Below are 14,442 nucleotides of genomic sequence, written 5' to 3' on the forward strand. Positions count from 1 at the left end.
CCGGACCATGGGTTCAAGGCACGGACCGCAGGCCCGGATCCCGGCCCCACGGCGACAGACTGACACCTTGCCCGAGCCGCCCGCCCCACGGCAAGCCGGCAGGACCCCCATGCCCATCCACGCCCCGCACAAGGGGGCGGCCCGCCCCACCGCAGCTGACCAGACGCCCCGCCCGGTGTGAGTGCCAAGTGCCCATACACGTAGCAGCGTGTGCCCAGCGCGGGGCATTGCGATGTTACCCCCCCCACCGCCCGCCGATGCTGGCAGGCCGCTTGGTATACAGGCCCTCTGCCACCCGGGACACCCGCCACAGAGAAGCCGCACTGCAGAAGCAAATGGCCAACAGCCGCCCCGATACCCCAACCCACACCCACAACAGCAAGCAGTCCCCCCAGGGGCCCCGGAAGGCACCCAGCGGCGCTCTCTACAGCCCCGCCAGGTTGCAGCACATCCCAAGCCACCAGGCGCAAGCCGTCAGGACTCCAGCCAGGCCGGGAGGGGGCCCCCACCCGACTGCCCCCCGGCCAACTACGCTCCCACACCGACCCGCCAGCAACCGGCCACCCTGGAAAAAAACCCAGTGCTCAATGTGTGCTGTTGGTAATTGCAGTTAAAATTGCGGGGTTGCGGGTGCGAGTCCTTCAGGCAAATCGAACCCGAATCACTCGCACCTCTCCTGCCCCACAGAGCCTGGTCCAAGGGTCCAAGTAGGATTGGTGTATGTGTTCTAAGCTAATGTGAGTGAGATAAAAATTTTGGGACGGACGAGAAGCACGCTTGGGCAGAAGCGTGACAGGCAAGATGGAAACTGCCCACCGCATCCCCACCCATATAGCCTGCACCTCTATTGTGTGGTGTACTGTATGTGCTGAGTATGAGTTTTGGCACTGGGAGAGATAGGCGAGTCGCAACCAGATCGGTCCAGGAGTGCAGCAGGCCGGGGAGCAACCACCTAGACCCCCTCCCCCCGGACCCAACCCACGGACGCCAGCTGCAGGTACTCCCCGGGAGCACGTCTCCCCACACCCCCACCCCGCCCCCGGAGACAGGCCTGCTCAACTCAGGTAAAGGAGTGGGCAACACTACCCAACTCCCCCCAAGAACACAGGCCCACACATCACTGATGTCCCCAGAGCCATGATGTCCAAGGTGTCCACCCAACCGCGGAGCCCTGATACCCATGAAATCATAAAAGGCTCTGGAATAATTTTTGTTTGTTTAGTAGTAGAATGGACTGATGTACAAAGGAGTTTTTAAGCCTATTTCGATTGAAGGAATGGACGCTGAAGCGCCCATTTGAAGGCAGGGGCTGATATTCATTGTGCAAGACGTGTGGAGTCAGAGGAAATCTTTATGGCCAGCCTAACCAAGCTGTTGCTATGGGCCTTTTGAAAGGCTTGAGCTACAGGAAGTCCAATGATTTTGGAGCAAAGTTTTAACTGATTTTGAAGTTTACTCTTATTTTTCACTGTGAGGTTGCTCCACCAGGCAGTGCTACAGTAGAGCCTGATGCTCTGAATTACAGAAGTAAAAAATAAATACATAATTTGACTGCTGGCCCCAAATGATTTTAATCTCCAGAGAAAATAAATGCGCTGCTGTATCCTTTTACCAAGAAAATCCATGAGTGGTCCATGAGAGGTTCTCATCTATCATGACACCTAAGTATTTATGCAGAGACTTGATTCATTTCAACATTGTGGATCATCACTTTGGGGGATGGGCAGGTTGGGGCCTACCAAAAATGATTTCCTCTGTCTTAACTGAGTTAATAATAAGGGCGTTCTTGTCAGACCATTCCACAAACCAATCAACATTTCTCTGATACAGAGTGGGATCATCAGTACTTTTACAGATCATCAGTACTTTTACAGACTTTTCTCATAGTCAATAAGGTGGAGTCATCTGAGTATTTTAACAGATACTGGTTTGGTACTGAAGAGGTGCAGTCTTACGTGTAGAATGTAAATAACAAAGGTAAGCACCCCTGAGGCACCCCTACGTTTGTTATCCTGGGAAGTGACAGTGTATTGTTTACCTTGACCAGCTGGATCCTATTTGTAAGAAAGGTGAAGTACCAAAGATCTGAAGCTGAATCATTTTTTCTATCAGTATGTCTGGCTGAATTGTAGAGAACGCCGCTGAAAAATCAAGAAAGTTGTTTTGGGGGAGCCCAGATGTATGGAGACTAGATGCACCAGTGTGACCACTGCATCTTCTGTGCTGCGCCCTTGCTTATACGCAAATTGAAAGGGATCTTGGTGATTCAGTAGGGCTCTGTTAAGACGCTGGACCAGAGATTTCATAATGACTGATGTGAGGGCTATTGGTCTATAATCGTTGTGTTCCTTCGGGCATTGTTTTTTAGGGAGGGGCTTAATGTGTGAAATTTTCCAAGCTTGAGGGATGTAGTGTGTGTTAACTGACAGCTGAAAAATTGGTTGCCAAACAGGGGCTAATTCCCATGCAAACGATTTTAAAATAAGGGCGCTGCTGTGGTCGGGTCCAAGGGCTTTCCTGGGGTTGTTGCGAAGGAATGTGCTCCTGACTTCTTCCTCTGGTATGGTGACTGGTTCAGCATCAGTGGGTGTGATAGGCCTAACCAAATCAGTGCATCTCTCAACATGACCATCAGATTCAAAACGGCAAAAGAAAGAATTTAAGTCATTTGCAAGCATAAATTCATTACCTGACACGATAGATTTGTTGGACGAGGACAAACCTGTCATCTTTTTCATGTTATCCCAGAGTCTTTTAGGGTTTTTCTCTCTGAAAGTCTCCTCCAATTTGCGTCTATGTGCTACCTTGGCTTCTCTAAGCTTGTTTTTCAACTCCCTCTCCAACTGTTTGCAATTTAAGACATCCTTGTTTTTAAACGCCCTTTTCTTTGAAATGATTATATTCTTGATGTCTTTGGACACAAACCTTTTATTGTTTGGATAAATCTTAATTCTCTTAGAGGGGATGACAGATTGAACACAGAAATTAATGTAGTCATTAGTAACCATGGCAGTTTCATCTAAGGAGCATGGGTTGTGGAACAGAGACCAGTCGGTCAAATCAAAGCAAGCTTTAAGCTTCTCTTTGGCTTCAAAGGACCAGTCCCTTAATTCCCTCACCACCGGTTTACTGCTTTTAAATTTCGATTTATATGTTGGCATTAAATACACCACATTGTGGTCAGAGTTGGCGATAGGTGGTCTAATTCTAGATGCAAAGGCATTGTTAACATTCACATAGCATTTATCAAGTATTTTATTTTTTCTTGTCCCATTTTTTACTACTTGGCAAAAGCCAGGCAGTACACTGTCCAGACTGCAGTGATTGAGGTCCCCCAGCACAATTGCAGGAGCGTTTAGATGTTTCTGTTGCATTTTGTGGACAGAGTCCGCGATGGTGGCGGCAGCAAGCGCAGCCTTGGCACTCGGTGGCACATACACCGCGCACAACAGTACTGATCCGAATTGTCGCGGAAGATAGAAAGGTCTTAAAGTCAGACAGAGCAGCTCAACATTGGAATCGCAGACGGTCTCTTCAACGGTGAACTGAGGTCATTTGATATAAATAAAAATAAATTATTTTGATAAAAATAACATATAAAATGTGAGATGCACTGATTGATTGACCCGAATAGGTTGGTTTTCACTGGCCGATCAGTGTATATATTTTACATGCGGGTCAAAGATTCCATGCCAGTCAAATTTACAGCTCGATATAGTGCTCATGTGCTGTACTTAAATCAGATACCAATCTTATGTAACGTGGTTGCATAATTGACACTCAAAAAAGAGCGCAAAAGAAAGAATGTTGGCTGTTTGGAGGTACTTCAAGGTAAAGGTAAGGTTATTTATTGCCTGACAATATTCCATAATTGTGCAGACTAAGTATCTGTCACTGTCATAACAGCGGAGCTCCGCTCATGATGAAAGGTTTGAATCTTTTTTGAGACTCGACTTAATGAGTTACTCAGTAAATCGAGTCTTTCGATTTGATTCAGTTGGTTTAACGCATGGTCAGGGAAAGAGGACTTCCATTGAACAAAAGTGAGAAGAGTCTGTCATTTATTTTATTTGTTTATATTTTGTAATGATTGCAATTTATTTGCAAAGTACAATATCAATATAATGTAAATGTATATTTGCACTTAAAGTGAAAGAGACTTTCATTTGAAGTTTGAACTGGACATTTCCATGTTAGTTATATGTTGTGTCCTACTAAAGCTCAGTGAGAGGTACAGGTTGCATTATACTGAAACTTGGTGACAGTCCTATTTTAAATTTTATTGGAACTCAGTGACAGTTCCATGTTGTATTATTGTTCTATAGTGAATAATGAACAATAATAAACAGTGTCAAAATCAGCAATCTCACTATTGTGGTAAGTCAAAATTGCAGCGGTAGTCTGTATGTGTATCTGTCTTACCACATGAGCGTGATCAGGTCATGCGATGTATTTGTCATCGACGTACAGCAGATCGGGAATTGGAATCTGCAGGTCAGTCTTTAAAAAGTCTGAATTGGAATCTGAATTGCCCAAGAAAATTGCAATCGTTGCATTTCTAGTTGGTAAACATGTCCGGTAACTTTACCAGATTATCTATTCAAAGGGGTATATCCTAATGAGATGAATTTGTATATATAGTTAGTCATAGTATCTTGCGTATGATGTGATGAGCCTCTTTACGCTGAATACCTGATATAGTCATTTAGCTGCAGTAACTCAAACGCTACGGAGACTCCCTGTTACACAGTTGTGGTACTCAAAATATTTTCCCAAGGTTGGCAGGTCTGACGTTGGGGCAGGAGTGTGACGGGCAAGATCGCAGCCACCAGCCGCAGCCCAACCCACATTGCTCACACCCCACCCATCCCGCAAACCCTAGGCCTATTGTGTGCTGTATGTACTGTCAAGTACAACATACTAGCGTAAAAGTCATACGACTTTTGGCACTGGGAGAGACACAACCAGATCAACACAGGGGTGCAGCAGGCCAAGCAGTGGCCACGTGGACCCCCATACCTGTAGGCACCCAACCCACAGCGACCAGCCACGGGCGCACCTCCCCCAGGCCGGGCCGCTTCACGTCCATGACCAGCCTCAGGTCGTCGTGCATCGGGACCATAGAGCAGAGGGCGGCAGGCGACCCCCCCCCCCCCCCCCCACCCACAGGCCAGCTCCCCAGCGACGAGCGCACCGAGAGCGCCAGAGAAACGCGACGACAGGAGTCCGCCCCCCACCGAAGGAAACTACATGGGGAGCCCGCGCCGAGCAACCCCAGCCGGTCTCAGGTCTCCGCTCGGGTCCCAGGACCAGACAGAACGTCTAACCAAGCCTGGCACGGCGGGCCACCCCACTGCACGGGACGCAGAAGGACACGCAAGCTGCTAATAGTATTGATGCGTTCCATCCAAATGTGTGATGTATTGCTTGCCATTACTTGACAGGTCACACATCTCAGTGTAACACCTGTATTGGAACAGGCTTTCACTTCAGGTGCTTGTGCATCGCTGACATGCTGTTATGCCCCACGACTTCAGTTTTGCATATATATTAAAAGGTAAAATTCTCCCATGCTATGGATGTTTTTAATCATACTTGACACTGATTACATAAATTAATTGTAGCTCTACAAAAAGTAGAGCGAAGGGAGCCAGCCAGGCACAAATTTCTTGACGTATCCCCTTCAAACACGCGCACTAACATTTCTAAACCTACCACCTACCTACCTACTTACTAAAACGACTGTTTTGTACTGAAATACTGTTTTCATCCATCCCTCCTTGCATCCTTCTGCAGTGACGATTCGCTATCCGTTTTGAGATTGTATAATTATCGAGAGAGACTTTGAACACTCTGCTTCTGACTTGCCAAATCATTTGTTTACACCAATGGTTCTGAACTAGTGGATTCTGATCCAAAACTGCATCACGGTTCCCTTTTGAGTGGACATGGGCATTTGACCGCTTGTCGATGGCAAAGCAATCCAATAGTTTACCTGACGTTATCATGAGGGCTATTTGCATTTCATTTCCGTCCAGATAGAACACTATTTGTTGTTATTTTTGTTATATAGTTTTTGTTTGTTGTGTTTTGCACAAAAGCATTCGTGCATGTGAAAAACACATTACTGCACTTTACACTTTAGGGGAAATAAACGATAGTGGTTCAGATTATAAATTATGTTTGAGTCATGACTTAAGGATTATCGCAGATCCTGAGGTTAGACCAATTGAGAACCACTGGTTTATCCAGGGTATTAAATAACTATTAAATTACTAAAAAAAATTCTTCAATACTTGTAATTCACTCTATGATGTTTCATCTGTCATTTGTCATTCATTTCTCTCGTTTTGTTTCTCTTCACTGATTACCCCCCCACCGGTCTCCCTGTAGGTACATACCAGGGCCAGTGGACCGGTGGAATGCGTCACGGCTATGGCGTCCGCCAGAGTGTACCATATGGCATGGCCACTGTCATCCGCTCCCCACTGCGCACCTCCTTGGCCTCGCTACGCAGCGAGCAGAGCAACGGCACTGCACTCCACGATGCCATGTCCGACAGCCCTGCTGGCACCCGCGGGGGCTTCGTGCTCAACTTCCAGTCTGATGGCGAGGGCGCAGAGAAGAAAAAGGGCTTGTTCCGCCGCGGCTCGCTCTTTGGTAGCTTGCAGCGGCTGCGCAAGTCTGACTCGCGGTCGTCCATCTCCAGCAAACGCAGCTCGGCGCGCAGTGACACCACCTTGAGCCGCATCAGCTCTAGCGACGCCAACTCCACCATCAGCTTGGGGGACGGGGACGGTGCAGACGACTACGCCCCGCTCGAGGACAACGTGGACGCCACCACAACAGAGTCCTACATGGGTGAGTGGAAGAACGACAAGCGCTGCGGCTTCGGAGTGTCGGAGCGCTCCAATGGCATGAAGTACGAGGGCGAGTGGGTGAACAACAGGCGCCATGGCTATGGCTGCACCGTGTTCCCCGATGGCAACAAGGAGGAGGGCAAGTACAAGAACAACACGCTGGCACGTGGCATCCGGAGGCAACTTATCCCGTTGAGGAGCACCAAGACCAAACAAAAGGTGGACCGTGCTGTGGAGGGGGCCATCAGAGCAGCAGCCATTGCCAGGACAAAAGTGGAGATCGCTACCTCAAGGTAAGATGGCTGCGCTCAAGAGTGATCTCTGAAACCCCTGTCAAAATGTTTTCCATTTCCTTGTTTGCTGCCTTAACCATCCAGTCCTTTGCCCTTTGATATTTTTTCATCTGACATTTGATGCATAAATGGTTTATTGTTGCTGCATGTAAAACAACTAACATCTTGGATTTGTGTTTTTACCCGTCATAGGGTGAAAAAATAACTCACTTATGAGATGCTGGCAGGTGTAATTCCCAATTTCACAGGAGCTAGGCTAGATTTAGTTAGCTTAGTCTAGTTTCCCTCAGCAGGCTTGGATTGGGCTAACACAGTTATCATGCAAGCCTGTCATTATCTCTGTACTGGACACACAAGGATGAATGATTAAACTCAATGGCACTGCTCCATTTGCTTTCCTGTGATGGAACCTTGACGGAGTTTTCATTCTTCATGTATCAAATTCACTCAGGTGTTAACACATCTGTGTTATAGATAGCTGGAGCCAAGACACACATAAGCCAAAGCAAACTTATGTGAGCTTTTTTCTTTTTTCTTTTTTTTTACCTGTGCTGTCAGCCTACTGGGAATACAAGGAGTATTTGTATGCTATTTCGTCTAGGACAGAGTTAGTCTGCAAATGGAGTTCAACTTCTCAACCTGCAATGCAACTCTTTATTTATTCTTTAATCGTCAAGAACTGTTGCAATAACTCTGTCCTGTGGATGACCTGTAGGATGACAAGAGCACAGTTTTTTGTTGTGCAGAACTGCCACCAATCCCCCTCTTTGGTGAACTATTTTACCATGTTTGCATCTATAAACAACTATTCACTACTCCAAGAGGAGAATCACCACATGTCCACAGAAAAGCATAAACATCAGACGATAATATGTATCTAATTAAGTCCAGGAAAACTGGAACAGCAATTTGGCACGTGGCCTCTTCCTATCATAGTTATGGCAGTAAATGAAGAAGAAAAGGAGAGTGTTGAGGACCAGGACGTGTGCGTGTGCGTGTGCGTGTGCGTGTGTGTGTGCGTGTGTCTTCTCTTTGGCAAAAGCGAGGCTTGTCTAAATAAGGCCAAGGCAGGTGGAAACTTATCAACAGCTGACGGGAATACTGTCTCACAGAGCCCCCACCGTCCGCCACCCGAGCCCCACACACACGCTGATTTGTAACCCGACCCCCCCCATTTTTTGATATCCCAACCATTTACGTGCGATTCTTATGACGGAACTTGGGTGTCATCTTCGATGCCTCTTTCCATATCTAAGCGATGGGCTGAAAAGGACGGTTGACAGGCTTTTTAACTAGGCAGTTTGATTGATTTAACTTGATAACTTTGTTAAAGACTGGCTGATGTTGCTGAGTATATGGTTTGCCCTCAGCCGCAATTTTGGCATAACTGAATGTTTGACCGCTACATACAACCTATACTCAGTTTAACGTCCTCAGCCTTTTGAGAGCTCTGTGAGAGACAACTTCATTGTGAAATGGGTTGCTAAGATAGCCGATAATAAATATTTTTAATATTCACTGAATTTACATTGGGCTATAGCATAACATTACTATGTAAATGTTACAATAATGGCCATTCATTATGTACATTGTTGTTTGTGTTTTGAAAGTGAAAATGCTAACCATGTCATTGTAACGTTGATGAAGTCAGTGTGTTGAGTTTTCAAACCTATTAGTAAGTTGACATTTTTCAGTCATTGCTGAGCCTTGAGTTTGTTTAAGGAGGCTAACTTCTGGATTTATTGGGATAGGTCTGTTTCAGGGTAACAGGTGAACTTGTACATGAATGTGCAGCTCAAATCAACCTGTTTTTTCACAGAGGCAGGAAATGTTTTGGGTTTTTCCGCTGTTACAGTTTTACCCTCTTTAGATTATAAGTTCTGTTTGTTCTATTCAACGTCTTGGGTGCTTCACTGTTGAATCTCTGTTAAGGGACCATATCAGCATAACATTGAATATAAGGCCTTTTACTTGTCAGCACACATACACTACTCACAAAAAGTTGGGGATATTTGGCTTTCGGGTGAAATTTATGGAAAATGTAAAAAGTTCACGCTACAGTGATATTATATCATGAAAGTAGGGCATATAAGTAGAAGCATGCAATGGTGATTTCCTCATCTCAACCAATTTATTGAAACAAAAGCCATCAACAGTGGTGGGTATACCACAACAAAAAATGTCAATGTCTCAATAACTTGTCATGTGCCCTTGAGAATCAATTACAGCTTGACAAGGACGTCTCATGCTGTTCACAAGTCGACTTATTGTCTGCTGAGGCATGGCACCCCACTCTTCTTGAAGGGCGGCCCTCAGGTCATTGAGGTTCTGGGGTACAGAGTTACGAGCCGCTACACGGTGACTCAGCTGATCCCATAGGTTTTCTATGGGATTCAGGTCTGGAGAAAGTGCAGGCCACTCCATTTGAGGTACCCCAGTCTCCAGCAGCCGTTCCCTAATGATGCGACCTTGATGAGCTGGAGCATTGTCATCCGTGTTTTTCATGAAGGGGCACAATGACTGGATTAATGATGTTATTCAGGTAGTATGGGCTTGTCATTGTACCATTCACAAATCATCTGCCCACACTGTAACACCACCACCAAAGGCTCGTCTGGTGACAACGGTGGCTGATGCATAGCGCCCTCCTTGACGTCTCCAACATCGTTGGCGGCCATCATTTCTGCTCAATGTGAATCGACTTTCATCAGAGAACAGCACTGGCTGTGCCTGGTGGTGTGGTCAGGTACCCTTGCAGGTCGTCTAGCACGCAGACCACGCTGATGTAAATGGTTTCGAATGGTCTGACGTGACACTTGGGTGCCTCTCACCTCCCTTAAATGTGCCTGAAGTTGAGTGGCATCATCATGCGGTTCCACAGGGCACTGTTCAAAATGAAGCGGTCTTCAGTGTGGGATGTGGCCAAAGGACGTCCACTTCTATGCCTTTTTGTGACTCTTCCAGTCTCTCTGTATCTCTGTTGCAACCTGCTGATGACACTCTGTGACACTGTCAGCTCAGTGGCCACTTCCCTCTGAGAACATCCTGTTTGAAGCCTCGCAATGGCGAGGTACTGTTGATCAATTGTTAGGGGTCGTCTTGGTCTCATGATGTCAAAATGTGAACAGCATGATGAAGAGGACTGTTTAAATACCAACTCTAATTGACCCAGGAAATGTATTGGTCGATTCATGGATAAAACACTTGTGAATTTTGCCGTTCAGCTCCTTGTTAGAGAACAGCAAGTTGTGCAAAAAGTACTGAATCACTGAACAGTTGGACATGTGCATTCAAAAGTTTAGAGAAGGTCAAATTAAGTTCACCTGTAAAGGTTATAGTGCATTTTATCTTCATCCTGAAATTTCACCCGAAAGCCGAATATCCCTAACTTTTTGTGAGTAGTGTAGTTTACATTACCCCAACTGTTTTCCTGATGATAGCTCACATTTTTGGATTTGTGATATTTTCTCTATATTCGGGTTTGAAACATACCTTAAAGTCCCACTCTCCTGCAGATGGCTGTGATGACAAATATTGTTGTCAAAGGTACTACATTTTGCCATATTTTGTATTTGTCAAAACAATACTACTTCCGAATGGAACAAACAAATACAAGTACAAAGTTAAGTGTACAAAGTTAAGTCAACTGAATGGCCAATTCCACAAATGATAATGGAGGCCTGGTATTAACTTGTTTTGAGGCCTACAAATCTCCATAAACACATTATATGCATAAGATTCCTTGAAGAAATCTTTCACTTTATCCTATTGAATAGATATGTCAATTTTCTCTTTACGTTCTGTTTTTTGTACCTCTATTTCATGGTCAATTCTATTGCCAGGTCCATTTGCTATTCTGTTTGTTTAAGATTCAAGATTCAAGAGGTTTATTCGTCACATACATATACTGTACATACTTTCATACATATATGCAGTGAAATGTAATGCAGCGCACCCGGTGATAACACACAATATGTCCTAGGAAAAATGTCTTTCTAAAAGAAGGCATTATGAACAAGACGAGGCTAGTGAATATAAAAGGCATCTGTGGGGCAACTTTGCTGGTGATTTGGATGCAATCTAAAAGCAGGAAATGTAGCCTACTACAATTTTGAGTCTTTGTTACCAAGTGAATATCACATATCACAAGAGATTTACGAATTGTGATTTTTATTTTTATTTTTTTTTAAGCCTGATTCAGATTGCCGTTTTTTTTACAAGCAAATGGGAAGATTCTGATTGCCAATCTTTTGCTTATTGCTTAATCAACAGACAAAAAATTAATTAATTAATAAGATGTTTATCTTCTCTAACAGGCCGACCTGGCCTTAAACAAAAAAAAATTCTGTAGCCGTGTGAAATAAGAGATAACAACCGCATATAAAGCACAAATAGCAAAACAAAGATGCTACGTACATGTAGCATCAGCAGTTGTATTTGTTTTAAAAAAAAAAAGGAATGGTCTGACTCTAGCCTTGTTTTGGGAAATTATTCCAATGCAGCTTGTGTGCATGGAGCGCAGTGACGTCACTAGGTGGGTGCAGACCGCACCGGGTAACAGGGCAGTGACACCAAAATGACTGTCTGATTTTTTTTTGTACAGTGTTTCAGCAGAAATGTTTTATTCTTTATAAATATGTTTCATGCATACGTCCACATACATCCTCTTTGTGTACGCAAGTAAATGAGCTTTGTCCGGGCGCCGTTCCATGCACTCTGCAGCTCCATCCATCGCTCTCTGGTATCTGTATCTCGGCATGATGCTACCGACTTATTAATAATTGTGGCTTTTTGCGTCCATACACCATGTATTTGGACATATCCGCAATAGTTTGCAGTATATTATCTTCTTCTTCTTCTTCTTCTTTGTCCTCATATGTTGCTACATATATGGTGTTAAATGACCCTTTTTCACCCTAGGTGAGTCGGCGTGTTGATGACGTCACTATCGTGCGCCGGTCAAATGATAGAGACGTCATCAACATGTGACACACCCACTCGCTAGCTGTGAATTATCCGCACAATCACCTGCTCACACATACCGTTCAATCGGACATTACGCAGAGTTTGAACTAGAGCGCTGGCTGGATAAAGTCTGTTTATTGTTCGGTCCAACTGATTCCAACTCATTGGTGTTCACACATACAGCTGCTCCAGGTAATGTCCAGATCATTTTAGAGTTGCAGTGCATGTGTGAAAGCAGCTTTGGGTAAGAAAATCTGCATCTGTACAGGCTACAAAAAATAACATAGCAAAATCATATTAGTGCAGTTTCAGTTATCTTGGGCTTTGTGTTGACTCTTTGATAAGTGCACCTTAAATGTCACATATTATCCCCAGAATATGTGAGGTCTCCAGAACATGTCTTTGAATTTTTTTGCTGAAAATTCCATTCAGATTATGCATTATAGCCATTTCATCAAGCCTCTATACCCCTCTGTTCAGTCCTCTTCTCGATGAGCTTTTTCTGTGTCTGTAGCTTTAAACGCAATTTGGCTGCTGCTCCCCACGCCCCATTCATATTAGATGCTGGACGGGGACGGAAGTGAAATGGCCGTGATTCATGGCAAGTCAGCAAACTTCTTGTGAATCTTTATAAAATCAGCAGCAAGAAACATTCTGGGGACATCCCCACCCATTCTCTTGTTTTATTATCCCATTATTTAAGAGTGTTGATGAGATGTAGTTCATCTTACAGACATTGAACTAACAAACTTATAACATAAACGTTATTGTGGATCCTGCAGCAACTTTCTTAGAAAATTACATCTAACATATTACCTCAGCTATTAGTGTTAGCTAGTGCTAAACATTATCCACTCAGCTTTTCTATTCTCTGAGGCTGGGGGCCGATGTCGTGATATGTGCTGGTCTGTGTTGCCAACAACAGAGCAGTTCCCATGCTTAGCTTTGACAGAATGCTAGCGGGTCCAGGGCTTGCGAGAAAAAAATGGCGCAACTTTGCAAAGGTGGTTCTCAAGACGTGGGGTGAGATACTCAGATGGGGGCGATATTATTCTAATGAGCCCCACTTGATGTAGGAGGTGGAGGCAAATCTGAACGGCTTGTTGAATCACATGTTTTCTGACAAAGGCAGCCCACAAAAAACTGACTGGGCTGTCTTATTTCACAGTTTGTGTGTTAGTAGGCCCATCTAGACCCAAATGGGTGAGTTTGATTTTCATAATTGTGACCGTTAAGTGCTTTATTGGAGTTAAATGTGCACAAGCTTTCCTGGTGCAAGCAAGGTAAGCGAACAGTTTTAGCGTAGCTCCCATGTTTCTGTCTTTTCTCAGGAATAAATAATACAGTACTCATATCTTCACAAGAAACTATAAAAAACAAAACAAGAAAAAAAAAGGTTTGCTAATTTTCAATTGTGCTACTTTTTACACAAGCTAATGTCTCTCTCGGAATACCACTCAGATTATGCATTCTAGACATTCCAAACATGCCTCTAAATCAATTGTGTTCCTGATGCTCTGTTACAGTGGGAAGAGCCACACTCCTGAGGCCATGAGTTCTGTGAGCCAATGGGTTTTGAGCACAAGTTCCGGGTTCTGTGAGCCAATGGGTTTTGAGCACAAGTTCCGGGTTCTGTGAGCCAATAGGGTTTGGGCTTTACTCCATACGGCGGGGCTTGGGGCTTTTTTGTTTCATTCGATTACGGACACATTGGAAAATATAATAAGTACATCTACGGTTATGGGTTATTATAGGTCCCCATTAATGCATGTTACTGTAGTGATAACATGTGCAAACATTGCTGTAAATGATGATGTCGGGGGACAAATTTTCCTTACTATTATGAAATATTTTAAGGCCATGTGTTAGGATGTTACATTAAGTAACATATATATACACAGATCAGCCGCAACATTAACACCATCAATAATAACCACATAATATTTCATTAAAATAGGTACCACTTGATGTTCGGGCCGAATAAAATAAAATAAAAATAAGGCTACACTCACTGAAAGCAGCCCGTTTTGGAACACGATGGTATAAAGGTATGTTACAATGGCTCGAATGCATAATCTGAGTGGTATTTTCAGCAATAAAACAAAAATATGTTTTGGGGACCTCATACCTACAGTATGTGTGTGTGGTCATGAGTGATTCCACAGAGCAATTCCACAGGTTGGTTGCACAGGATGGCTAACATGGGCATTGGCTAACAGCTAGGTGTCTTGCTTTCTCAGGTTTTTGAAGACATACAGTACATACAAATAGTTAGGGAAAAAATACAGGTAAGTTACAGGTTCATTGTTCCTTATAGTCTAAGT

At 44.3% G+C, this 14,442-nt stretch overlaps 1 protein-coding gene across 2 annotated transcripts in view; it reads left to right on the forward strand.

Moving 5' to 3' along the window:
- Window positions 1–14,442, forward strand: part of LOC307238019 (junctophilin-1-like) — a 52,458-nt gene that overhangs the window by 11,903 nt on the left and 26,113 nt on the right. For both annotated transcript variants that reach the window (XR_013844422.1, XM_080010862.1), the window contains exon 2: window positions 6,394–7,153. Coding sequence is in view for 1 of the 2 variants with exons in the window: in XM_080010862.1 (XP_079866988.1) it covers window positions 6,394–7,153 (760 nt within the window). In the remaining variant the exon portion in view is untranslated. The remainder of the gene's footprint in view (window positions 1–6,393; window positions 7,154–14,442) is intronic.

The sequence above is a fragment of the Zeus faber genome, assembly GCF_960531495.2.
Source record: "Zeus faber genome assembly, chromosome: 12".
In the NCBI taxonomy this organism is placed as follows: Eukaryota; Metazoa; Chordata; class Actinopteri; order Zeiformes; family Zeidae; genus Zeus; species Zeus faber.